This window comes from Etheostoma cragini, chromosome 16, assembly GCF_013103735.1.
Source record: "Etheostoma cragini isolate CJK2018 chromosome 16, CSU_Ecrag_1.0, whole genome shotgun sequence".
NCBI classification, from domain to species: Eukaryota; Metazoa; Chordata; class Actinopteri; order Perciformes; family Percidae; genus Etheostoma; species Etheostoma cragini.
In genome coordinates this window covers 18344422-18371679 of record NC_048422.1, presented here as the reverse complement: position 1 = coordinate 18371679, position 27258 = coordinate 18344422, and the positions used below count along the sequence as shown (strand labels likewise).

General features: G+C 41.8%; 3 protein-coding genes across 11 annotated transcripts; 2 read left to right on the top strand and 1 right to left on the bottom strand.

Moving 5' to 3' along the window:
- Positions 1–307: 307 nt before the first annotated feature.
- sec16a (SEC16 homolog A, endoplasmic reticulum export factor) lies at positions 308–17740 on the top strand. 7 transcript variants are annotated; one of them, XM_034897194.1, is made up of 31 exons: positions 308–412; positions 2174–5613; positions 5728–5879; positions 6130–6218; positions 6403–6502; positions 6727–6925; positions 8250–8433; positions 8608–8750; positions 9169–9230; positions 9776–9914; positions 10476–10718; positions 10808–10905; positions 11010–11091; positions 11233–11350; positions 11469–11580; positions 11675–11780; positions 12007–12147; positions 12257–12370; positions 12617–12818; positions 12933–13396; positions 13557–13604; positions 13974–14138; positions 14246–14344; positions 14480–14536; positions 14644–14764; positions 14977–15114; positions 15309–15391; positions 15811–15879; positions 16302–16340; positions 17103–17171; positions 17294–17740. In XM_034897194.1, the coding sequence occupies exons 2-31, from the start codon at positions 2248–2250 to the stop codon at positions 17366–17368; spliced, it is 7077 nt and encodes a 2358-aa protein (XP_034753085.1). In that variant the 5' UTR covers positions 308–412; positions 2174–2247; the 3' UTR covers positions 17369–17740. The 7 variants fall into 7 exon arrangements, with proteins under 7 accessions (XP_034753085.1, XP_034753087.1, XP_034753088.1 ...); XM_034897196.1 differs by lacking the exon at positions 16302–16340; XM_034897197.1 differs by lacking the exons at positions 17103–17171; positions 17294–17740 and having other exon boundaries at positions 2174–4482; positions 5089–5613; positions 16302–16786.
- A 181-nt stretch (positions 17741–17921) lies between these two features.
- On the top strand, positions 17922–24204 carry rpl28 (ribosomal protein L28). 3 transcript variants are annotated; one of them, XM_034897282.1, is made up of 5 exons: positions 17922–17925; positions 22342–22429; positions 23290–23413; positions 23792–23910; positions 24075–24204. In XM_034897282.1, exons 2-5 carry the CDS (start codon positions 22349–22351, stop codon positions 24162–24164), a joined length of 414 nt encoding a protein of 137 aa, XP_034753173.1. In that variant the 5' UTR covers positions 17922–17925; positions 22342–22348; the 3' UTR covers positions 24165–24204. The 3 variants fall into 3 exon arrangements, with proteins under 3 accessions (XP_034753173.1, XP_034753172.1, XP_034753174.1); XM_034897281.1 differs by lacking the exon at positions 17922–17925 and adding an exon at positions 21747–21793; XM_034897283.1 differs by lacking the exon at positions 17922–17925 and having other exon boundaries at positions 23792–23945; positions 23976–24198.
- Positions 19046–21518, bottom strand: LOC117959877. Its single transcript, XM_034897274.1, has 6 exons — positions 21092–21518; positions 20857–20971; positions 20396–20508; positions 20163–20262; positions 19911–20032; positions 19046–19731 (listed from the first exon to the last, which is right to left on the bottom strand). Exons 1-6 carry the CDS (start codon positions 21180–21182, stop codon positions 19607–19609), a joined length of 666 nt encoding a protein of 221 aa, XP_034753165.1. The 5' UTR covers positions 21183–21518; the 3' UTR covers positions 19046–19606.
- Positions 24205–27258: the final 3054 nt, after the last annotated feature.

Sequence of the window (27258 nt, the reverse complement as noted above, 5' to 3'; positions counted from 1 at the left end):
CTGCTCTGTTAGCCTTCAGTAGCCTATACACCCCTTATAAAAGGATATTCATGCTGCCCATGTATAATGGAGGCCACGCCTGACTGTAAACACCTGCTATAAATATAATTAGTAATCCACCTGTAATCAAAGGTTTATTACCAGTTTTCCAGACTAACTGGGACACATCCACTCGATTTTGGTAGAATGCTAACAGATTAACAAATGTACTGGAATGCCAATAAAATATAAAACGCCAATCACTTTTTGGATAGACATAAACTGATTCAAAAAACACACATCATTTACCTTTAATAAGCCCCGCGGTGACGCAATCGTTGTTTGGCCCGTGACGCTGCATGTACACGTAGCCTAGTAGGATGTGTTCATTGAAGATGGTGGCGGTGTGTCAGACTCACTGTCCTGCACATTTGTAAGAATTTATTTATTTGTGTACACATTTCCGACATCGGGTAAGAGTAAATATATACGATCATTAGCGATGCTTTACTCTGAAGGATTTAATGGGGTGTATGTAACAGGCATACGACTGTTAGCCCTGTAGTTAGCATAGGCTAGTTAGCAAGCAATGCTAACTAAGCACCGATGCTAATGCTAGCTGACCAGGCAGTGAACCTGTTAAATTATGCTCGACGAGTGGCCAGCGACCTTTAAATGCTCGGCGTGTCCCCTGTCAGTGTTAAATATGTATAAAATACTAGGTCATTCGTTTACGGACAGTCTTTAGACGACAGGCGACTTTAGGTGTCAGTGTTTTGCTGGGCATGGCGTTTAGGACATGTAGAGCAATGTAACGTTACCGTTAGCTGTTGAGCCAAGCACTCTGGACCTTTCCTCTTGAAGCTTAGTGTGTAACGTTAATTTAATCTCGTGTCCGAACAAAAAGTGTTCGCTTATTACCAGTTAAAAATCAACAAGTGTGGATTATGATCAGAAGTCGATAGTGTGTATCTCAAAGGCTAACTTTGTTTCGTTTCTTTTTGACTGTCGGTGAGTTGGCTCGTCGGCGGCGCTAACAGAACGAATTCATTACCCGGGGCGCTTGATAGATCCGGATTCCGGGTTCACGTTTGTAGAGCCCAACTGACCAAGAACACTTTCCTACTAACTATTTCTGTTATTGATCTTCCTATTGCTCAATGTCGGGGCGTGCTGGCTCCCCTGAACCTCCCACTGACAGATTCACAGAGTTCGGTATGTAGGCTATCTGGTAGATTTAACGTTAATAATCTCATCATGGCATAGTCAGCGGTTTTACGATCGTATGTTTTCTATTTAATAAGTGTATTTGATATAGCACGTTTGAAATAACAAAGTCAGAAAGTGCTTCGCACAAATACAATTGTTATAAATAAGACCTAAAACCCTAAAAGATACAAGCAATAAAGCAGTAAAATAAAACTTAAAAAACACAGAGCGTTTGACTACAGGAAGGACCTTCCACATTGGAAGCCTCCACTTTAAAGGTACGGTCAGCTTTTGTAACCATTTGTGGCATCTTTATTAAAATGTATTGCCAACAACAGCAATACAACTGCACAGGTCATAGCAGGGCTTATGTGACACTTGTTTTGTTCAGTTCCTGTTGAGAAAGCTTACTTTTCACAGATAAGTGAGCCCATCCTTTCCAAACCTCATTAAATAACCATTATTGCGATGGCACTATGTTATTTTTCTGTGGTCTCTTAAAGCTCCTGTAAAATCTGTCTGTTTTCCAAAGGCAGGTGCTTTTTAAATCAAGAATTTTGGATTTTCCTCAGCTATGGAAAAACGATCTTTTTGTAGATAGACCTGTTTCAGTGATATTACCTTAAGAAAATGGCTTTGTATTTTTCCCCTAAAACAATTCAGATATTTTTCTCTCTTGGATGATGGGTTTCATAAATTTTCGCCTACAGAATAAAATAAATGTTTGCATATGATCTGTTTCTTCTAAGTGTTTGAGTGAGATAAGCACCAAGCTCTAAAAGTAAAACCATTATATTTAGATTGCGTGATGTCAAGTTGGCATTCACTGCACTTAATAAAGTACCTGCTCTGATGTACAAATTGCCACGTAGTACCCTTCGCTTAAATAAGATCATAGACCATTACGCAAATAAAGGTGTGGTATCACCATCAGAGAAGCATGGGTAGCTTTTTGTTAACCACTCCTTTCCTTTTCTTTGCGCAGCTTTGCCTGACTTTAGTCTCTTCAGTGACATCTACTAGAGTGACCTGGTCTTCAGACCTGTTAGCTCTGCAGCCATGCAGCCCCCTCCTCGGACTGGACCTCCTGGTGCCTCATGCCCACCTCCTTCTGGGCCCAATATGTTCCGCAGGACCAGGCCTCACAAGCATACAACAGCAGCTACTGCCACAATCCCACCAGCTACTCAACCCATGATGGACCCTTTTTCGTTTGTTAGAGCTCCTCCCCCTATGGCTACAAGTGGTCTCCCAACAATACCAAACAGCAACCCACCACCAATGCAAGCCCCACCTAACACCATGTACTCTCAAGCTGGCTCAGGGCTGCCTCCACAACCACAGACACTGGAAGATGTCCCAGCTGCTCCCCCTGGTCTCCCACCATCCTCTCTACCAGGGGTGACATTGTTCAACCCTCACAGTACAGCATCCCCCGGTGTTTACCCAGTACCTGGTCCGGCAGCATATGCATCCTCACATAGTGAACAGGGCTATTTTAATTCCACAGAACCGACCTCATCCGTGGCCACAGAATCACCACCTGTGGCCTCAGCCCCAGCACCGGGTCAGGCACTGTTTAACCAGGAATTTCAAGGACAGCCTCCTCCTCAGCCTGTGCCCTTCCAGCCTGTGCCTCCCACCACCTCCTATTCTCAGTGGGCCCCTGATAACAGAAGTCGCCCTCCATCAGTTCAGAACTATTTCCAGCCTACTAGTGACCCTCTGCCACAGCCTTTTAATTTACCTCCGCACCCCCAGATGTACTCCTCCCATACCCCATCACCCCATCACAACACCCCCACCCCTCCAACACAACCTGGACATCCCCAGATTCAAGCTCCTCTTCCTCCCCAGAACCCTGAAAATGCCCCGAGTTCTCAATGGCCTGACCAAAACGCACCCCAGCAGCATAATTCCCACTTCCAAACTCAGAGCTACTTCAGTCAGAGCTCTGCCCCCCAGGACGCATGGTTCAACATACCTCCACAAGACTCAGGCTACCACCAAATGGGGGCTGGCCTGGCCCATCCTCAGCCCCGGCCTGACTCTGCTGGATCTCACCACTTGTCCAACACAGGGCCTGGGCCAAATTCTGCCCCTGCCCCAGTCTCGGTATCATACTCTCAGGAGTCTGGTACGCTCTCAATGTTCTTCAAAGACAATGATGTGGAAAATGAAGAAACACTGGCTGGAGAGAGAACTAAAGCAATGAATGGTATTCCTGGATCCTTGCAGCATCACAGCAACCCACAAGCCCACGTTGGCAATGCAGATGTTCCTTTGGAATACCAAGGACCTTCTCTGCAAGATCATTCACACCTACCATACATGAATGATAGCAACCATGCACCACAGGAAAGTATCCAGAAACCCCCTAATTCCCGGTATGACCATGTAGAGAATTTGGAGTGTGTCCCGAACCAGGAAGTATTACCCAGTGAAATCCATGGCAGCCCTGCTGCTACTGCAGCCCCTGGAGTAGACCAGTTTGAAACTGGACCTAACCTGGAGACTCCAGATTCTATTCCAAGACCAATTAGATCGGCCAGTGTGTCCTCCAACTATAGTAATATGAGCCATGGAAGTGGAAGTGGCCCTCGTCGGCATCAGGGAGTAGTAGGCACTTTTATTCAGCAGGAAAGTCCACGTCTCACTGATGATGCTAACCTGCCTGCTGCCGCTGGAGGCTACTTTGAGCAAATTGACACTTCTCCAGCTGGAGATATGGGTGCGCAGAAGAGCTCCCTGGAGCAAATGTGGCCTCCCACACCTAGTCCTCCCAAACCAACTGGTATCTTTCAGGCCAGCGCTAACAGCTCTTTTGAGCCTGTGCGCTCACATGGGGTTGGGGTGCGTCCTGCTGAAGTTGATAGGGCTAAAGTGGTAGCAGAAGGGGGTGCAGATTCTACACCAGGCAACCTAGAGCAGCCACCAGATAACATGGAAAATATTTTTGCCTCAGGACACCCCCTGCCTACCGAGGCTGGAGGTGGTGTTCCTCATCTGCCACACCCAGTGGTTCATACTCACTCTCGACCTTCATCCCGTGCTTTTGGGGCCAGTCGGCCCTGTGAGAGTCCGGCCACTACTCTGTGGGCTCAGCATGATCCTACGAGCTTGGGCGCCAACATCCTCCTAGCCCCTGCTGCCCCGACAGTTCTTGCTCCTTTACGAGAGCCCAGTGCTGATGTCATCCAGCCTCCAGAGGATGGCCCACTGGACCTGCAGCCCTCCCAGAGAATCCAGCCAATTTCACAGCAACACTCAGAGAACCTAGAGAACCCACCAAAGGTGAGTGAGCCAGAGCCAATTGACCTGCAAGGCAACCTGGGCTATGCATCTCTCCTTGTGTCCGACTCACTCCACCAGCCTGTTTTAATTGCCCCACCAGTATCCAATTACAGTGTGATTCCCCACAGTGCCCCTGCTCAACCACCCAGTCAAAGTAGTCTTAAGGAAACTACCCCCCCTGTAAGACTACTCGCACAAGGACATGGTGCCAGTACGTCCCAATCACCTTCAGTAACCTCAAATCAGAATCCAGTGTTTGCTCCTGGACCTATAAGCTTCAGTCCTACAGCCTCTAACCAGGGCCCGCTCAATCTGACCCGAGAAAACACAGAACCGGCAACATCAGCAATCACAGCTCCACCACAGTCTCAGGCAGTCCGCCCTCCTCTTTCAATGGGCCAATCACTGGGTGGAGACAGCCACTCTGCTCTCCAAGTTAATTCACAAGCTTCTCTCGTGACTGCTCCTCTCTCTAATCATAACCAACCATCCAATTATGAACTGCTTGATTTTTCTATGCACCAATCACAAGCTCAAATCCATGCACCTGGCCATCCTTCCTCTCTACATGAGTCTTCACAGTCTAGTAATGGATTTTACCTACAGGTCACCAAAGATGCTCAGCAGGGGGTAAGAGCGAGAGGGAATATCCCTGTCCAGACCCTGGTCTCTTCATCTACCCCACAGGTACCACCAGCACCCTCCCAAGCAGCTGCAAACATTCAGCCGCCACAAGCTGAACCTCCCAAGACATCAGATTCTCAGAATTCACTGCCGGGACAAAATTATGCTTCTCCTGTTCCGGTGAGTGGAACACAACCTTCCCGTGACCAGTATCCACCTCCAGCACTGAGGCCTGCTGCAGGGAGTGCTCTTCCTCCTGCTGCATACCCTCAAGGGCCTCAAGGACCAGTTCCTCCGGGAGCTTCCCAGCCAGCTCCTGCAGAGCCACCTCGACCACCCTCTTCTGCAGGCAGCCAGCAAGGATATGGGCCCCCTCCTCCGGTGCCAGGGCAGATGTATAGTGGCTATTATGGTAATTATGGAGAATACCCAGATGGCAGAGCACCTTATCCTCCTGGCCAGTACCCACCTCCACCTGGGGACCCTAGAGCACAGCAATATTATCAAGTATGTTAGATATCCTTTTTTATATGCTAGCTTATTAGATGTATGTATCTACTTTCTTTTGTAAATAAAACACTCCAATCACAAAAACAAATTCCCTATTGTTTTATCTTTTAGGATGGTCCATACAGGGGCAGAGCAGATCCTTGGTATGGCAGATATGAAGGACAGGCCCCAGCGTATCGTGATCCAAACTACCAGTACAGAGAGCCTCAGCCAGAACGACCCAGCTCCAGGACTAGTCAGTACTCTGACAGGCCCTCATCCAGGTCTGTGAAACTATTGCCCAGTCATACGCTATCATTTATATGGCTTTATGTCCAGTCAGACTTTTTTATTTAGTTGTTAATTTGGAAATGTGGTTAAGTGTACTACTTAGTTAAAAGAATATTGAGAACAAATTATGATGTCCCTCATGGTGAGTTTGGTTTTGTTTGGCGTAAAATAAACGTAAGTATGTTTTGAATGGTTCTTAGACTTGACCTGTGAATCTCACCTTGTTCTTGCTTTCTCCCGTAGGCAAGGCTATCCTGATGATTACCACAGAGCAAACCAAAGTGCCTATAATGAATATTATGCAGATTACGCCAAGCACTATGATTATCCAGGTATGTGCTACAGAGTTAAAAGCTGTGATTACTTAACTAGTATGAATATGAATTATTTCCCCCCTTCATGTTTACTGAATTTGTTGAAAATAATAAGTTCACATAACACAGTATTCCTTCTCTGTATATAAATGTTTGCTTTTGGAAACAATCTCACCCTCCTCTCTATATTTTCTGTGGGAAGGATATAACTATGGACAGTATGACCCGCGGTACAGAGGATACTTTGATCAATCCTACTGGGCTAATTATGACTACTATAATCAACAGGCGTATCCTGCCAGGTATGCAGAAAAAAACATTTGTGTACATGTGAATACGTCAAAATTGCATAAATGCATGTTTGGTAAAAGATGGAACTGTATAAGAAAGTGTTGTAGCTGTTTAATCTTTGCTGTTATGCTGTATAGTGTCTGATGAGAAAGGGATTTAAAACAGAAGTTTAAGGTTATCTAAGTAAAATCTGTAGGATGATAGATAAACAAAATACTGTACACTCTATACACAGGAAAGAGGGCTATGATGATCAGTGGCGGTACTATCCTGGTTATGATGCCAGTTTTGATGATGATTTCCGTCGACGTGGAGAGACGTACGCTGATGATTTTGACCGACGCAGTGTCCACAGTGAGCAGTCAGCACATAGTGTGCACAGCTCTCAAAGCCACAACAGCAGGCGAAGCAGCTTCAGCTCACGGTCACAACAGGTAAAAATGCAGATTTGTTTTATATTGGTGTTTTTACCTGTTGCTGTAATAATAATAATAATAATAATACATTTTATTTGTAATGCACTTTACATTTAAACAAATCTCAAAGTGCTACAGTCAAGGTCATAAAAGCAAGGTAAAAACATCAAAGTAAAATATCTATAAATAGTGCAACAACATTTTTGTGCAAGGTATGTATGACAGCACTGGGGCTCAAAGGCTGAGCTACTTGTTGCTTCGTCTGTGAGCTGTACTTGTGTTTCAAAATTAATCTGGAAAGATAAGTGGGAATGTGTTTAACAATGCACTCATAACAAGCTCTTTATTATTTTGTATTTTCACTGGCCACACGGACAACTCGGAAATGTATTCTCTTACAGTACTGTATGCTTAGTCTCTTTCTTGCATGGAGTTGAAGAGTGAGAAGATTAAATTGCTAAATACAAAGCTACAGCCAGCAGGTGGTTAGCTTCACCTAGCATAAAGATTTAAAACCGCTACATATAATCATATATATAGACATCAGAGTGATATTGATCTTGTCATCAATCTCTTGTCAAGATGGCGAGTAAGTGTTCCTTCCAAAATGTGGAACTATTGCTATATTTACTAGGGCTGGGATGATTCATTCAAGTTACGTGGGTGGCAACTCACTTTATATTGCGGTTCTAGAAGTATTGCGATTCGATAGTAATTAATCAATAACCTTTTTTTTTTTTTTTTTATTCTTCAACCCCTAGTTTTTAGCATCGCTATTAAAGGGTGGAGCCAACATTAAGCTAGTGGCTGTTTTTCCATGACATCCCCTGTAGCATCTTCTCTTTACTGTTAGCATGCTTTAAGCCGTCTCATGACCATTCCTGGTTCTCAGCTGATTCCTTTTAACGTCTCCTCGACAATTTTGGGATGGTTATAATAGAGCTCAACACTACAGTGAGGTTCAAGAAATGAAAATCCCATTAATTTTTGTGATTTTAATATTTACCAAAAACAATTGTGATTTATGATTTTTTTCCATAATCAAGCAGCCCTACACTTTTCACAATCATAAGCATAACATGGACGCCTCTTACTGGTGGAGCTCGTTCTCAGCATCATCCCAATATTAGTAGCATGTACTTAAGATACAAATACTGTTCCGGCAGCTCCTTCTGAAACCAAGTATCCTAATTACCAAATGTTCCAATCTCTTACAACTAGTTTTTAAGCTTATTTGTTGATGGTCTTGAAAATGTGTGCAACTTACAGTATATGGGTGCTTTTATGTTAAGGTTGTCTTACTATTGGACTAATTACCTCTGTTTGACTTTACAACCTGCAGAGCCAGGTATACCGAAGCCAGCCTGACTTAGTATCAGCAGTCTATGACACCACATCATCCACTTTGGCTGTGGACTACTCCTATGGACAGTACCCAAATCCGACTGATGCTACCCAGAACTACAGCCAGTACCTCTATCCCTCGGAGTACAACGCAGACAGCACCTGGATCGCCCCTGATCAACGTTAGTACACAATCCTTATTCTCAAAAAGTTGGCATTTAGTGAATGGTCATACTTTAAAAACAACAACAGAATTGACCCCGTCATTCAAATACTAATTAAACCACTAGATTTGCGACATTATACTGGTTCACTCTTTTGCCCACCTTTTCTTCTAACTGATGTTTTCCCTCTAGCGCCTCCTCGTCCTGCAACACCAGAGAAGTTCACCATACCCCATCGTTGTGCACGCTTTGGACCTTGTGGTCATCTGATTCAAGTTCTTCCCAATCTCCCCTCAGCTGGACAGCCTGCTCTTGTTGATATCCACAACATGGAGGTACATTTTTAACATATTGTATTACAGCACTTTATTGTGAAAGGTTGCGGGCTGAATATCAGTTCTCTTAAATTGCATCCACTGTTCCTTCACGTGCTTCCCTTCCTCGCGTCTTAGTCCGTCCCACTGAGGAAGCACGGGAGAGACCCTCTCACATAAACACTCCTTTTTTCTTTTTTTTAAAGGGAGCAAGTTACTAAAAGCCCTGTAACCCAAAACTTAAAACTAAATAAAATATAGCACCCCAACTTCTTATTCAGGCTATTTAGGTATGTTGCTTAGCCTTACAGGAAAAAGTCTGACTATGATAGCTTTCCTTGTGCATTTTGTTCTTTTTGTGTTAGAGAACATGCTTACAACAGTCACACAATGTTAAGGCTCTATAAAGGAATACTTTGAACCATATCCGTATTTGCAGACCATGCTGCAGGATACCCCAGAACAAGCAGAACTACGAGCTTTCCCTGGACCTCTTATCAAGTAAGTGCATGTGACCTTAATAGCCAGGGCTGGCAAAGTTCTATCTTTATTATTGTAAACATTTCTCATGAAAAGACCAAAACCAACCACCATGCATTAGTCTGCCTCTCAATACTTTCTGACTTCCTGCGCCCGTCCGCATAAAGCCCATTGATTCCTAGTGAAAGTGTAACTCTTAAAAATTAAAGCAAGAGTTTAGCTTTTTTTTTTTTTTTTTTTAAGTATTAGCAAAGGTGGAGTAGATAGTGTATTTGTTGGGGCTTTGGCTACACAGACACTTGCAAAGCTTGTTGGTTTTGGTCTTTCAATGGAGTTTTTTCATAAAAAATAAAATAAAAAAATCACCTTAGTATCCTTAAGACTTTCCCAGCACTCAGCAAAATTTGCTCCAAACTACCTATTCACACCTTTTGATGTCTGTGTTGTGTATCAATGCATACTAAACCAGAACTGGTATTTTGTGTCTTGATATGTATGTATAAAAGGTAGCACTGGTTTGACTAGTTACTGCTAATCTGTCTCACATCTTGCGTCCTGTCCATCAGAGAGGAGACCCATAAGGTGGACGTGATAAAGTTCTCCCAGAACAAAGCGCTTGAGTGTTCTCGTGACAGCAACCTCTTGGACAAGGACTCTGCCCGTCTGCTCTGGGAATTCATTATGCTGCTCTGTAGACAGAACGGGGTAAGACTGTGTGAACATAACTGAATTTGTCAAAGTCTAAGTTGTTAATTTGCTATCATGTAGCAGCAGAAAGTGATTGCGCCATTGACCAACAATAACCTGGTCTAAAGTCAATAAAGCAGCATTTCATTGTTATTTTAACAGTGCGTTAGTGAAATGCGTCTAGGCTTGTGCACAGCGCACACACTATGCTTGTTACACACACACTAGGATGCGCAGCAGCGCACACATGCAAAAGATTACAAATAATAATATTACGGAGCAAATCCACCATCCTAAAAGCAATGTGCCAAGGTACAAACGCACCTGGCTTTTAAAGGGAATGGGAGATGACACTGATTGGTTTATTGCATGTTACGCCCAAAACACACCTATGAATTAATGAAGACACTAAGTACAACCCTTTTTCCCACCGTCAAACTAGCTAAAGTGGATTTGGACAAGCCCTAAACGCACCTGCGCCAGGCACCTCACGCCGTGCTGAGATAGTCCAAATAGGACCCTACATGTGATTTTGTATATAAATGCAACCTATTCACTGTGATGCTTTTGTTTTGTAAGACTGTGGTTGGCACGGACATCGCTGACCTCTTGCTGAAGGAGCATCGCTCTGTCTGGCTACCGGGAAAAAGTCCTAATGAAGCCAACTTAATTGATTTTAATAATGAACCGCTGGCACGAGCTGAAGAAGAGCCAGGAGCTGGACCACTGTCCCTCCTATCTGACACCTTCATGACTGTCCCAGAGAACCTTGGCAAGGAAACGGAACGCTTTAGGGAGCTGCTACTGTTTGGCCGCAAGAAGGTAAAGAAATACCATATTTAATTGCATTATTGTCATTTAACTCAAATCTTGTTAAATCTGAAATGAGTTCCACCTTTTCTGTGAAAAAGGATGCGCTAGAAGCAGCTATGAAGGGAGGTCTCTGGGGCCACGCCCTGCTGTTGGCCAGTAAGATGGACAACAGGACACATGCACGTGTCATGACAAGGTAAAGTACCAGTGACAAGAAATGGTGTCTCCTAAAAATGGCTGCAACTATATTCTTTAATTGTTTAAAAGGTTTTTAAAAAAGTGTCTATCTCTGTTGTTTAGGTTTGCCAACAGTTTGCCTATCAATGACCCTCTCCAGACTGTGTACCAGCTGATGTCTGGGAGGATGCCTGCATCAGCCACTGTAAGTATTTCTTTGCCCCTCTCTTTAACTTCTCAGTATTTTTCAAAATGATTCTCAATCACATAGGCTCTGTTTTTAGGTGTGCAATCATGTGTGTCTTTATTACCATTTCAGTTGAGTATTTTTTTTATATTCACACAGTGCTGCGGCGAGGAGAAGTGGGGTGACTGGCGTCCTCACTTGGCCATGGTGCTGTCTAACCTCACACACACTCTGGACCTGGATACTCGCACAATCACCACCATGGGTGACACTCTCGGTAGGATTGCATCACAAAACGCAGTCTCTCACTGCACTGAACTAATCTACTAATCAACTATCTTCACAAAAAACACATTGCCTCACATTCTGTCTGACCTCATTTTGTGTTGTGGCAGCTTCCAAGGGGCTGATTGATGCTGCACATTTCTGCTACCTGATGTCCCAAGTTGGTCTGGGAGTGTACACAAAGAAGAGTACCAAGATGGTTCTGATTGGCTCCAACCATAGGTTAGAGACAGAAGCAGGCACAGCGTTGTAAGAGACCTTTTTAGACTACAATTCGGTTATATTCCATAACCTTATCTTTGTCTCTTCACTTCAGTTTGCCATTTTACCAATGTGCAACAAATGAAGCTATCCAGAGGACTGAGGCCTATGAATATGCCCAATCTCTCGGCTCCCACCCATGCTCACTACCCAATTTCCAGGTAGAATTATTTGTATTTACAGATAAATGAATAAACCAATAAACTCAGTTTGTTTCTTTTATAGAAGTCTCTTAAAAACATAATAATTGATTATACTATTAAATTGGTCTGTGTAAATTCCTTAATAGTTTGTTTGCATTTCCTCTAACTGTATGGCATAGAGAGATTTTAAGATTTTAACACTGAGGAATAACACTGTTCTCTGCTTTTTATTGTCTCTTATTAGGTGTTCAAGTTGATCTATGCATGCCGTTTGGCTGAAGTAGGCCTCAGTGCTCAGGCCTTCCACTACTGTGAAGTTATTTCTAAGAATGTCCTCATGCAGCCATCCCATTACTCTCCTATTTTCATAAGCCAAATCATACAGGTATGCACCTACTCTCCTACTTGTCTTTCCCTCTGTGCTTCCTCTGTGTATATTTACATACAAGTTTTAGCATGATAAACAGATGTAATGGTACGCCGTTTGTTGACAGATGTCGGAAAAGCTGAAATTCTTCGATCCACAACTGAAGGAGAAGCCAGAGCAGGAGTTGTTTAATGAGCCTGAATGGCTGACCCACCTCAGACAGCTGGATGGACAGATAAGGGTGTGGAAACGTGTTTGTACTTAACTTGTGCTATTTTTTTATTTACACCAGGGTTTTACAAAATTAAACATTTAGTCTTAGCATTATACAGTTATAACATTATACAGTTGAAGCAGTTCTACATTTTATTGATGCAGAGGTTTTGGAAATGTCGCTTACATTTATGGTCTTTGAATTATTATCTTGTGATTTGTTTCCATGCAACACATGTTTGATTTTTGTCTCTCTTTTTTTTTTTTTTTTTAGACTGGTGTGATTACATACAATGAAGACAGAGCAACTCCTTCACAGTTTGACTGCAGCAGCCCCAGCTCTGACTTGGACCAGCCCAGATCACCTGAACCTTACAGCATGCCTGTGGAGTTGGATGGTCCCACCCCTGACAACCCACTGATGAGCTCATTACTGCCTGGGCCTCCGCCGCAGGGAGTACAGCTGATGCCTCCAGGTGTGTGTATATGTATTTGTGTTGTTTTTCTTGTTGTCACCTTTTTAACCTCTATCAAAAAATACACTAGGAGCCAGATACAAAATTGATCAGATCTCTTAATCTGTCCCTCAGCTCCCACCTCTATCCTCCAAGATGGGATGGCCCCTTCTCAGCCTTTAAGCTCCATTGATGTGCCCCAGTTCTACCCAGTACCCCCCAGTGGACCACCAGGCCAGATGCCCATCTACCCTCCTCAGGATCCTGGCTTTGCCCCTCCTTCCTTCCAACATGAGCAGACTGAGATGTACCCAGGAGCCCATCAGCAGCCGTGTCCCCCACCTTCCCAAGTGGGTCAAATGTCACCACAAATGCCCCCTCCTCAGGGGCCACATTCACCTGTGAAGTTGAACTACCCACCACCCCAGATGCCCCAGCACATGCCCCAGCACATGCCCCCTTCTCCCGGCCACATGCCATTTGGAGAGCCCGTGTTCCACGCTCCACCAGAGATGCACCCTGCTCAACCAATATCATCCTCCCCACCCAGGAACTCCTTCACACCACAGCTGGACTTGTATGACCAAATGGCTATTATGGTCAGTATCTGACTGTCTGAATATTTAAAAAAAATCAATCCTTAGTTAAGCCATCTTTTTTTCAGTAACACATCTCATGTCTCTCAATTCTCTGTCCATAAAAGTGTTGTTTAAATTAGGAAAACAAGTAGTAACTACTTGGTCTTTTCTGGCGTTGCAGGGTCCTGGGAGGAGAACAAGGACTGCTTCGCAATCGTCAATGAATATGGTGTGTCTGTGTGTCATGTCTAAACTACTGAGATACTCTGTGCCAGAAGGTTCTTCTGTTTAATCTGTCCATGGCTTGTTCGTATTGGCTCTTTATCTCAGAACTGAAATGGAGCAAGTTGTTTTTGCTTAGAAAAAAGTAGTTTATCTTACATGTATTTTAACTTGGCTTTAGTTTCCAGATAATAATTGAATCTAGACAATGTGATTTTTGAAACACAGATTCTATTGATTCATCATTGCACTCTTTTAGCATTGTTAGACTCAGAATGGACAGTACAAATGAGAGGCCCCCAAAAACAAGCTCTTTCTACATGAGACTCAAAAGAAAGATGTATATTATTTTGACCTTTTAATTTCTCGTCTACAGGCTTCAGGACGTCGCTCTCGCACCACCTCTGAATCCTCCACTCACTCTGGCGGAAGAGAGAGGAGCAATTCGGCTGTCAAGCAGGCCTCTCCACCTCCACCTTCAATTCCTGAACAGCCCTGCATAGAAGAGAACAAAAAAGTCAAGAAAGACTCCCCGAAAAAGGTTCATGTTTACACAACCACTCAGATCTTCAGTTAGTGCTCTTCAGTTAGTGATCTTCAGTTACAGCATTCATCAGTGATCGGTGCTATTTCCTTTCTTTCACACAGGGTGGTGGTGGTGGTGGTGGTGGAGGAGTTGGTGGCTGGATAACGCGGATCTGGAAGGGGAAGAATGAGGCTCACTTGCCGGATGACAAAAACAAATCTGTAAGTTGCTGTTGTATGCACGGGTCTTATTTCAGCATTCCTCTTCATTCAGTTTTACATTGTTGAACAGGTTTTGTTTATGTACTTCTACACATGACCAGTAGTAATAAGTAATGCTATGTTGTTTATTTTCAGATTGTGTGGGATGAAAAGAAGCAGAGATGGGTTGACTTGAACGAGCCTGAAGAAGAGGTCTGTAATGTTGTAAAAAAAGACTTTATTCATATTTTTAAAGCCGTTCGGCTTTGTTAAAAAGCTTTATAGATCAATCAGTTCCGATTGTATGGTTTTGTTTTCAGAGTAAGCCCGTTCCACCACCTCCTCCTGGTTTCCCCAAGATGCCCCAGATGCCTGGCCCTGGAGGGCCTGCTCCACCCCCGGGTAGTGGTCCTCCTGTCAACATGTTCTCCAGGAGGGCAGGTGAGATCAGGGTTATTCACTGTGGCTTTTTGGCTTCACAAACTTACGACCCTTACGACCATGCATAATACTTTTGACAGTTGAATTTTTAGTTGTTGAGAAATCCATCAAGGAGATTCCACATTTTATAATTGTCTAAACAAATACGTCAGTCAGCTTTCACACCTGTTTGCTCTGTTTCTTGCCACTCAGATGTGTTTCTTTCTTCTCAGGCACAAAGGGCAGATATGTGGATGTTCTGAACCCCAGTAGAATGGCTAAACCGAGCGGGTCAGCCCCTGCTCCTGCAGACATCTTCGCTCCTTTGGCACCAATGCCCATGACCGGTAACCTATTTGTGCCTAGTTCAGGTACGTGTCATGTGTCAAATGAATTCAATTTAAATGATGTTTGTAAAAGAACTTGTCTTAGTCTACATTTATAATGGTACATTCACAAGCAAGGTACCACTGATGGTCGCAGATAGTTTTTGTTTGATTTCGGAAGAAGCCGCTGTACAGTTAAGGATTAAAGTAATGAAATATTTTCTGTATCCCTTGTTTAGCTCCTGCTGATCAACAACCTTTAGAGGCCAGCGAAGGAGGAGATCAGAAGCAGAATTCACCAAATACCAGCGCTGCTCCACAGGCACGTATTTCTCTTTACTAGTGAACCATTTGAGTTTGTTTAAAAAATGTTTTTTCTAATGCTGAAAATACATTGTAGATTTAAATATGTATCAGCATTATGACCTTATTGTTAACATACCTCTCAAATAGTAATTACTTTTGTAATTGTGTCACCTAATAATTACTATTGTAATGTAAAATCTCAGATTAAGTTCAACACTACCATTGCATGAATGCTGTGGAATGAATTGGAGAGTTTTAGTGATCCTGTTAGGCATATTTCTATAAATAGTTTTCTAATACAAATAAATCGATACCGATCCTTTATAACATGTCAAGATGGCAGATTAGAGTTGATTTAGGCAGTCAACATGAAATACAAAACTGAAGCTTAACTCATCCACACTCCTCCTGTTGCACTTCAATTTATCTGTTTAGATGTTCAACCCAACGTTACCACCTGCCCCAGAAGGTGCTCCCGTGGCCGACGGCTCACACTCCGGGGAGGTAAGACAAATTTCTTCTGTCAACCGCTACTGCCTAGCTAACACAGTATCACTATGCCACCACTGAATCATGAAGCTCAACACCCTAACAGCCAGCGCGTTAAGTGTGCTTATTTGTATAAATCTAAATGAATGTAAGAGGAGGAATGGGAATGCAAGCATGCCAACTTAAAATCTTTCTCCATAATCATGCTAAATGCACAGCCTTGGTGAAATGTAAAATCTGTGTTCCATTTGCTGTATTAATCTAATTCTCTCCATGTCTGTTTTTTTCTTTTTTTCTTTCAACAATCATAATCTTATAATGATAATTTTATTTATTTTGATTCTGACCTGGTGGTTAGTTGAAACAAAGCAATGCATGGGAGATAAATAATTGGGTTTTTTGTTGTCTACTGTTTATTTCCCTTCTGCTGTCTTTAGCTCTCGCGTTCTAGCTCAATGAGTTCTTTATCACGCGAAGTGAGTCAGCATTTAAACCAGGTACCTCTTGCTGGGCCTCAAATGGTCCACTCTCACCCCTGCCTGCAACCCACCGCCCGAGCTCAGCACATTACTAGTAGCATGCTTCACCAATTGCACCTAAAGCTTCGCCGCCCATCTAACCCAGACACCTGCCTGCTCACCTTCCCGCTGTCTCCAGCACTTCTAACTCTACTCTGTATATGTAATGAACAACCAAACCCAGCAAATGCTCAACAAATTAAAATGAATCAGAGTTGCAGTGACTATAAGGAAGTTTCTTATTTTTAGTAGTGGAGGGTAATGTCAGCTTGACGCTCCAGACTAAAGTATCTCCACAACTAGTGGAGGAATTACCATGAAATAATGCACAGACATTCATGGTCATCAGAAGATTAATCCTATTGACCTTTTTTGAAGGGTCAATTTTTTGGGTATAGATATTTTTAAATATTTTGAATTTTAATATTTTGTACATTGAGCCATAGATCAGACCGAAGTATGCTGGAGACTGTTGTCATGAGAACACACAGCTTCAATAAACTCGCCATAAAGCTTGCACGGTTAATAAATCAAGTAAAAAGTGGTTGGTAATGCTGCCTCCCTGTGGATCCCAGTCCTCTCTGCCATTACTTCCCCACTTTTCCTTGGCTTCTGTTTTATAATGTTGCCAACCATTGTGTGATCGCTCCTCCTCTGCCCATAGAAGTGATGGAATAGTAACTATGCACAAACTGTAGTAACACTGTTGGTTCTTTGCAGAGTCTACCCCCCCAGGCAACTGCACCCGCTGGAGGCGTCACCTTTTATAACCCTGCACAGTTTGCACAGGTGAGGATTTAACAAAAAAATAGTTTTGATAGTTTTACAGTTGTAAATGGGTTGCTCTCATTTGCGTTCCTTTTACCTTAATAATCCTCTTTCCTTGCTGTTGTTTTTACTCCTTTTCTCAGACGAGTGCCCCATCGGGAGGTGGACACCGCTCTGGACGTTTGGGCGGTCAGCGCCAGTACCCAGTGTTGAAATAAACATCATTTTGCAGGGAGATTGTAAACAGACTTGTTGGACAGAGTGATATCCTACCTGGACATGGACACACTGCTCTATGCTTAAAGGACCCTTCTTTTTGCCCACACCTAAGGACATAATCAGGCTCCATCATGTCGATCTTGCTTAACCACTCTTTCATCTTTTTCTTCGGTTTGGCAATTGTCACTCGTGTATTTTTTTTGTTTTTTTTTAACAGACACAGTGTTTTCTTGAAGGATTTTTTTCCTGCATTTAAACAGAAAACAGACAGTTGTGTAATGTGTTTTAAAACACAATTAAAAGGTTTATCCATGGATGCTTTCATAGACAAAACTGTATGTTCATGTACAATAAATGTGTTGCTCGTCTAAGCTGTCCAACTTCCCCTTAAATCTAACTCTAACAGAATGATCCTGTTTTAGGTTTCCCTTTGTGTCTAACGTCCAAATGTCCGTTTGTTTGATTGAGTGAGTGATTGATTGTATGTGTGATGGATAGAAAGAAAGCGGCACCTTTTTAATTTTATATTGTGGACTTTGCTTTTCAGCTCTTCCGTGTGCTTCTGTCAACTGGAGCTAGCATGTTGTGTGAGAATGAATCACGTCAATAGTGCACTGTCTGCCGTTTGCTTTTTCTCAGTTGCCCTCCAGTTAACAAAAGATGTTGGATAACACAGAAAAGAGACTCTTACTGGTTTCACAACCTGAGAGTTGGGAGCAAGTCTGCAGTGCTACAATGTTGCTCGTTTTCAGATATTTATTTAAGTGTCCTCCTGTCCATCAACAACTCTTGACTTTAAAAGATGTGTCAAGGTCTTTTTTCCAAGTGAGGCTTCAGTTTCTCTTCTGAGAAATTTGACAATATCACTGAAACGAGGGGTGGTCTTCAGAACAACAGGAATTGAGATTAAAATGTTAAATGTCCCTAAAAATAAATCTATCCAAATATTTGTATATCAGATTGATTGTATTTATGAAACGTAGGCATACACGTGTGTTTGTGTGTGAAGAGCAAAGTAATTTTTTCTGATTAGCTATGAATAAACGCATTAATGATTCACTAGAGATGATGCGGATTCATATTCTGATCGTTTGTATTGGCCGCTTCTGCAGACAAATAAATCTTTATGTAAATTGTGAAAAGAGAGCTCATTTTACTCTAAATACTTCCTTGTCATTTTAATTCACTGAAGTGATTTTAATCCAATCATTTGTGGCTCAACTGTTTCTGATTAAATGACTTTGTAGGCATCCGGTTATGATTATAAAAGGTCCCCTTTTGTTTCAGAGAAGGAATTGTTTTTCCCAATGTTTTAGAATTCTTCTAAAGTTCTTGACAAAACGGTAAACACAAGATGTGAAGACAAAATGGTAATAAAGTTATTTTTTGCGCTCTGTAGCACTTTGAAAGATGTCTATTGTTTTTTTTTTCATTACATTATGTTTTCAAATCATTAAACCAACCTATCAGTTGGGAGTAAACTCTGGAGCTACTACCTTTTTCTGCAAATAACTAATAATGCAACTATGATGGAAAATAGCTCCAATATGATTAATATTAAATGTCAAAGTTGTTTTTTTTATACATTTTTGATTTATAGGTTAGCATTTCATTTCTACCACTGATGTAACAATGTTGTGAAATTAGATAATATAGATTAAAGTTAGTCCTTCATATGTATATAACCTGCTCTATTTGCTGTTAGCAAAGACATTTACACCAAGTTACTTACATTATTATGTACAGTACACATACAAAATGTAATACGGTGTCATAGTATGACTGTTGGAAACACTTTTACAGCCTTATAAGTAAATCATCTACTGTAAACATATTCATCAAGCAGTGACAATGATTCTGATGTCTTGTGTGAGTCTGACTCCCAGATGGAGTAATATTAATTGATCAATGTTTTTCCTTAGACACTGGCACTTATGTTCAGTCCACTTATCTAAGAAAGACAATCACCTGCTAGCAAAGTGAGCACCTGTATTAGAAAGTGGTATTATATAAATAATATAATAATACATTTGGGGTTACTTCAATTATTTACAGTGAGTCCAATCAAACCAGACTTTCCACAATCCACTCAATCAGTATAAAACAAAGATAGGTGCTTATATAGGTAACTTGTATGATGTGCCAGCTCTTCCCAGAATTATATCATCCGAGTTCATTAAAGTTGTTCATTTACTGACGTCTTATTCTGTGTGTAAAATGGGGTTGTCCTCTTCTGTTTACGTAGAGAGACTTTGATTCTGTGTGTCCAGTGTTGCTTGTGCTTTTTGAACAGCAACCTCCAGCACTGTGTGGTCACTGAGCAGCTGTTGGAGAGCAGCTGGGTCCATCTCCAGTAGCATACCTGTACAAAGAGATGCAGAAGAGCAGAATCCAAATATCATTAATGTTAAAAATAAGTGTTTTTATCCACACCTTGAATGCCTATACCATAAGAACAATTATAACAGTCCAAAGATATTACATCTAGAAAGACTGATGATATTTACAGGGAATGCTACCACAGACCGAGTATCAGGTCACCTGTAATATCCTTTGCATGAAGTGGATCCAGCTCTTCCACCAGTGAGAAGATCTTCTCTCCCAGCCTCTCTGTGTCATCGGCGTCCGACAAGTCACTAATGTCCATCTCCTCCATGTTCTGTCTGAAGAGAAGCAGCAGGGACATTATTTCAAACAAGGGGTTTAACTGTCATTTATCCATGAGCATTGGTTCTGTTTTAATGTTTAATTATGTGGATTTAAATTGCAAGTTAACAGTACTAAGTCACATACTCCTTAAGTGTCTTTAGGGCGAAGTTCACCTGCTCTTCCAGCATAGTTGGATCTGAAAGAAGGTTTAAAACGGCCTCTTTGTGCTGCTCCAAAAGCATTCCTGTTAAAAAAAAAAAAAAAGAAAATTATATTTTTATGCAACATAGTCACAATGACAATTCTGACATGCTGATGTTGCTTCACATCCAAGTTGTATTTTAGGTGCTTGTTGAGTCACAGCACGGGTTGCTTACCTGTAATTTTCTGTGAGTGACCAGTGTTGTAAACATTCACCAGCTCAAACAGCTGCTCCCCCAGAGAGTCAGAGGACACAGACACATCATCCTCGTCCTTACATGTTACCTTGCTGCAAAGAGGTGCAGGGACATGACAATGCACACTTTGAATGGTTTTTGACATACACATAACAATCTAACATACACATACAGCAAGCAAACATGTATTAACGTTACCACTGACCTAAACTTGGTGGTTAATAGGTGTTGTTACATTTGTGGACAAAACTACCCACATGAAGACATTTCCTCTGTTTCCTCTGTCTCTGTTACATTAAATGTGCCCTTGCCATCTAAATACTACCTCACTCCTCTGCTGATGACTTATGAGAGCCAACGTACTCGTCTAAGACCAGACTGTTCATGATGATGGAGGTAGTAGGAGATCAGGTCTGGCAACCCCCTGGCCATTGCTGTACCTGGGCTCCTGCGCCAGCTGCAGGGCTCGGAGGGCTTTCTCCACGGCTGCGTCCAGCATGGCCTTGTCCTGCAGCATCTGACTCAGAACATGACCTGGCAGCTCCAGAAGCATCCCTGGAACACACAAGGTAGGCTTGGGAAATGTGGACATTTCTCGTACTTTCAAAGTTACTATCATACACAGACTTTTATAATGTCACAAAAACAAACATCGTGCCATGCAGGTCATCTCACCTGTGAGTTTTCCAGCGTTCTCTGCGTGTTTGGGGTAAATCTGAGTGTACAGTCTCTCACCAAGTGTCTCCAGGTCTTCTACTTGATCCATGTTTGAGCTCTCACACTAAGACACTGCTTGCAGGTGCCATATTACACCACACTGAGAAGATTAACAGAAGACTTTGGCCTCTGACAACTTCTTGGTTTACCAATCACATTAACGTGAAGAAAACATCGACGCAATACTTTGAAAAATCCTGCGTCAAAAATTGCAGATTCTTGCTAAAAGATTTGTCTTTTTTGCGGACACATGTTATAAGATTAATTACGACTCCCCCTTTTTAGGGTTAAAGTAGCTGAGGCTTGGAAATTACATTTTTTGACGGCTGTCTGTAAACACGAGTCGCGTATTAATGACGTTAGGCTTTCACAGACAGTGGTGAGGACGTGTTCCTCCGCTGGGTTTGTGGATAACTAGTACTTAATAAAATGACTTGCAAAATATGGTAGAAAAATTATACATCATTATACAAATACTTACACTGCTGTAACGATATTTAAGTTCAATGCATGCTCAAATTGTGTAAAAAAATGTTGGCATGATTTTACATGTTTTGTTTTAAAAGAAAAAATTAAAAAATCTGTAGATGCGCAATGATCTGTGACAGAGGCTCCGTAAAGCGGTTTCCGGTCTCTCAGGTCCTCTTCCTCCGCTAGAAGGTAACGTGGTCATCTCGGCAGCTAATAGCCGCTAACTTAAATGTGTTTATTGTGTCTCCTAACTTGTATTCAGTAATAGAAAGTAAGATATTTTCTGTGTGGAGATTGTTACACACCATTTGTGGTAGGAAATGTCCATGTATAGTGTAGGAATGGAGAAATACATTTGTGAACACGTAGCTCATGGTAGGCCTCGTTGTGCTTCATCAGTTCCTTGCGCTGGGCTGTGGAGCTAACTTTAGCTAACTGTGTTTCAGTATAACGTGACATGAGTACAAACTTCAAATGCACTCTGTAGTTTGTATAACAATACTTGATTAATAACACTGATTCGTAACACTGGCTGATAATTTTACCACGTTACCGTGAAACGAAGACGTAAACACGTTTAGCTGTAGTTAGCTACATGCTGAGAAAATGGTAGGAAACTTTAATGAGCCGTGTCAGTTGCAGGTAGTGGCCGTACGTCTAACCGCTGATTTGACGTTGTCTTCAGCTTGCCACGTTAATTATTTGGCTAACCCTCCCATATGTCCCGTTTGGTGCAGGTTCATCATGTCGTCCCATTTGCAGTGGATGGTCATCAGGAACTGCTCCAGCTTCCTCATCAAGAGGAACGGACAGACCTACAGCACTGTGAGTAACATTACACTGACTGACAGACCTGTGTCCCAACTTAGCATGTTAGTTCTAACCAGGGATTTGAGTATGTGGTGTGACCATGCAGGTAAAATGACACAACGTCAGAAAGTGTTCTTAAAGGTGAATACTAAAAGCCAGTTTTGAGTGTGCTATTGATGTATAGTATGGCCCAATAGTGCAGTACACAAAGAAAGTGAAAGAGCCACTGGAGGTCTTGTAAAACAATACATATTAAATATGTGGGTAAAGTTTTTCTCCTTTTAACTTTAATTGGCAGTCACCATTTAATTGATAAATGTTGGCACTCATTTCCTAATATCCTACTTTGATTTCTTGCATACTAACAAGCAAACATGCATCCCACATACATAAGCAATGCTTATTTACTACTGTTAATCTGCCAGTACACTGTGTAAAGCTGGACAATATATATTGTATTAAGATATGAGACTAGATTGTCTTAGATTTGGATATTATGGATTATTATGAGTAATATCTTTCTGGTTTTAAAGGCAGAATTACAGTGAAGTACCAGACTGTTGTAACTGTTCTATTATTTGCTTTTACCCACTTAGTCATTATATCCACATTACTAATTATTTATTAAAAGTCTCATTGTGTAAATATTTTGTGAAAGCACCAATAGTAAACACTACAATACAATGTCAAATATTGTGATATTTGATTTTCTCCATATCGCCCGGCCCTAACTGTATGTGCTCAGTATAGACCTTGTAGCTAGTATGATGGGGCTGGTCTTGACGTTGAAGTAAATACATAATCAGTAATCAGTCGTTGACGTTACTATCCCAAGCTTAGCAGGGTTATCTGAATTAAATCATTTTACGTGACAGGAGCCCAACAACCTGAAGTCCAGGAACTCTTTCCGCTTCAATGGTTTGGTGCACAAGAAGACTGTAGGTGTGCAGCCAGCTGCCGATGGCAAGGGAGTCGTCGTCGTGCTGAAGAAGCGTGCAGGTAAACATTTTGATGTGGTTTCCATTTTTGGGCACTTCCATGTCTGTAAAACAAGTGATTTATTTAATTGACCTATGATCAAACATTGGTGGCATTTTTAAGGGACATCAGCTACTCTTTTATGACTTACTGATGCTTGCTTGAATCAAGTGTGCTTTCTTCCAAGTAATTCAAATAGAGTTGCTCGTGCTCTTCGTGGAACCCGCTAACATGCACTGAACTGTAAGGAGAGGCAACTGAGCACTGAACTTTGAGAACAATGTAGAGAGGGTTTACATGACCTCAGAGGTTTTGCGGGTCTAGGTTATTTTGTTTGTTTGCAGCATTACAGCTAACATAACAATGAAACGTTAAATGTTTTTTTTCCTTGTTCTACAGGCCAACACAAACCTTCCAGCTCTTACGAGAAGATAACCATCAACAAGAACTCTCGTGCCACCCTCAACAGCCTGAGGCACATCATCAGCAAGAACAAGTACAGGAAGGACCTGCGCATGGTGAGCTACATTTGGGATTTTTAGAATGCAAAATCGTGTGTGTGTGTGTGTGTGTGTAATTGGAGGTAATGTATTACCTCATTGGTTTGCATGGGTGTCATTTTTATTTGTAGTTTGTATTTCACAGATTTTACGAACATAATTTGAATTTAATTTGTTAACAGGCTGCCCTGCGTCGTGCCAGTGCCATTCTGAAGAGCCAGAAGCCTGTTGTGGTCAAGAAGAAGCGCGCCAGGGCTGCCAAGACAGCATAAACTGATACGCACGATACATAAATAAAAGCTTCTTGTTTGGGAAAAAAAAATGAGTCTTGATTACATCCTTGGTTTCTAATGTGAAGGGTTTTGGAGGTATCTCAAGTCATTTGGTATTTAAATGAAGTAATTCTAGTAATTATCATTCCATAATTGTCATACAGTAAAAACTTTTGGCAAGCTCCCCATCTGTTTGATCATATTGAATAAATAAGTCAGGGTTAAAAAAAGTTGTAATGTCAAACCCTTGACGAAAGTAGTAGTACAACATGTCGAAAAGTCATAATGGGTTGTTTTGTATGGTTGTGTAAGTCGAAAGCCGTATTATTCGGCTTGACCCAGTTACCCTCAAGTTCCCGACCCAACTGCCTACGGACCGCGCTACTGCCACGCCCCATTGTGGCTGAAGGAACCTGGGATTGAACCACTAACCTTGTGAACCTACCTCCATAAAATGTTGGGGGAAAGCAGCATGTTAACGGACAGTAAATGCCTATAAGCAGAAAACGTGTCTGCAGTATGTTATGTTAACATTTTTGTTGACTTGCTTTGGAGGCGTGTGCTATTTCCTTAGCACTAAACATCCTGACACCTGGTGTAAGTAATGTAGTAACTTGGTTGGATAGAAAATGGTCATGGAGTTCGTTGGGTAGCACTTTACAATACATTTCACTGAGCTTTTGTTTGTTGGTCCATCTGCTTAATGATCTTAGCAGCACCAGAGCAACCTGTTAGGTTCACAAAGTTCATTTGAAATCTTCAGAACTATTCAGGTAATATAACTAACATATTGACCTTGCTGATCTGATTTCCCTGTGATGATGTGCATGCTGTTTTACACGTGACAGAAATGAGCTGCAACTAATCAAATGCCAGGAAGGTGTCTCTGCATCAATAATGAGTGCACCCAGCTGACTTAGTTTACTTCTTTACCCATATAGTTGAACTGTTTTGACCTACATTCTTGAAGATCTGAATGCTTGTGTTTTGTTTGCAAAGCATACATGTATGTTTGAAACTTCCTTTTCATCAGAAGAAGATCATTCTAAAGCAAACAAGGCCTCTGTTGCTTTGGTCACAACGACTAGTGATGTGGAAACAATGGATAGATTTTAAAGCAGCCCACTGGCAGCTTTCCACCCATGGCTTTGGAAAGAAAACTGTTGTCACCTCCCCTTGAGTTTAAGCAGATCACATATTCTGGAGTGAAGGGCATCTCTTTCACACAGGATCAGGACTTACCTAGGACAGGATGGCTTGGCATCTGTGAAGATGTGATAGAGGCTGTGGTCGCTATGAGGGGACTAAGGCGAGTGCTTTTCTTCATGCACTTGGCTCTGCTGGTCCTGCAAAGTCGGAGCTTTGAACTACAGGATACAATTCATTCACTGATAGAGGAGAATATCCACCTTCATGACCAGCTGGAAAACCTCACCCAAGCCCTCAGGGAATTCAAACGTATGCTCAGGCATCACTCAAATGGTACAGAGTCATTTACCTTCTATATACAGTATAAAGTGCTTGCTTAGTTATTTAATAGACACATAATTCTAGTGTAAAGTTATGTAGGGGTGCAATATAAAGCCTAGTTAGAAACTGTGATGTTCAACAGTAATCAAAGTAAGTTTTCACCATATTCACTAAATAGAAAACACTCTGAAACTAAAACAAATATATTTATATTTTATATTAAATCTTTATTTTTTCTAACTCTTAGTTTTACTCATTGGGATTATTGTTATGCATTGCAAACTAGCACATACATTGTTTGTGTATATGCAAATAAAACCTCTGAATTGAATAGTAGTCTCAAGACACACTTTCTAATCTATAGGTCCACTACTGAAATGCATATTATTTTTTAGAATTGTAGTGTTTTTAATGTTTGGTCCCCAAGGTCAAAACCGCTGCCTGCTCTCCCCCCCCCCCCCCCCCCCCCCCCCCCCCCCCCCCCCCCCCCACACACACACACACACACACACACACACACTCACTCTAATTTCCTGTCTGTGTCCTGTCTTTTTAATCTTAATCCTTTCCAGGCTGTCTTCATTCACTCAATTTCTTATGTATCTTATTTTTAGTTGTTGACCTCCCTCCGAGGAATAATACGTTTATTTAGTCATTATTTGTTTGTGTTTTGTGATTAATGCAGACCCAGATCACCATGAACACCATGAACATCACAATGAGGATGCCCAGCATCTCTGGGATGAATTGTCGGAACATGGTGTGTAACACCACATCTCTTCATCTAATTTAAACATTTAATAATTTCCAGCAGATCATGTCCTATTGCAAAGTTGTGGCAGAGCCATATTGGATTATTGATTGCATGGCCGCGTAAAGGCTGCGGGGAGGCCCATGGGTCATGTAGCCTAAGCACCAAAGGGAATAATAAAATGTTAATCAACTCTGTCAAAAGTTAGCCTTTTTAGCAGCACAATATGGTAGGTTAAAGGGACTAAATAATTCCTGCATGAGATGATGTAACAGTATGTTTTCCTTCCTGGCAGGTATTAGTGCACAAAGCCATCTCCTGTTGGAGCATGCATTTTGTGGACCTGACCTGCATGGCTCAGCTGCTCCCCTCATTGAAGAAAGAACCCTCCTGCTGCTGACGTTACCCTGCCTCACCCTGTTGCTGCTGATTACAGATGTCTTGGCTACATTAGCCTGACGCCCACTGAGGAGCTACACAGAACTTTAACTGTTGTCTCTGTTGCTTAATGGTCATACAAAGTGACGTTATTATCTTGTAGACATCAGGGAAAAGTGCAAACTATGCTGTAATAATGATAGAATAGTGAGTTGTGACACTAGTTGCAGAGATTAGCTCAAGCCCCAGATTTTTCTCTTCAGAGTGATTATTGAGTGTAAAGAACTGCATGAGATCAATCTGTGTTAGACCAATCACCTCTCTGGAATTTACTGAACTGGAATGGAGCATGTTGATGCTGGTGTATCATCCCAGAGAAAGCTGAATTATAGCAGGGTAGACCTGGCAACTCTTCTAATTACTTCCATTGTGGCAATTTTTTAAAATCTGTTAGTTAATTTGGTTGTTAGTTGTTTCAGGAACCACTTTTTTCTT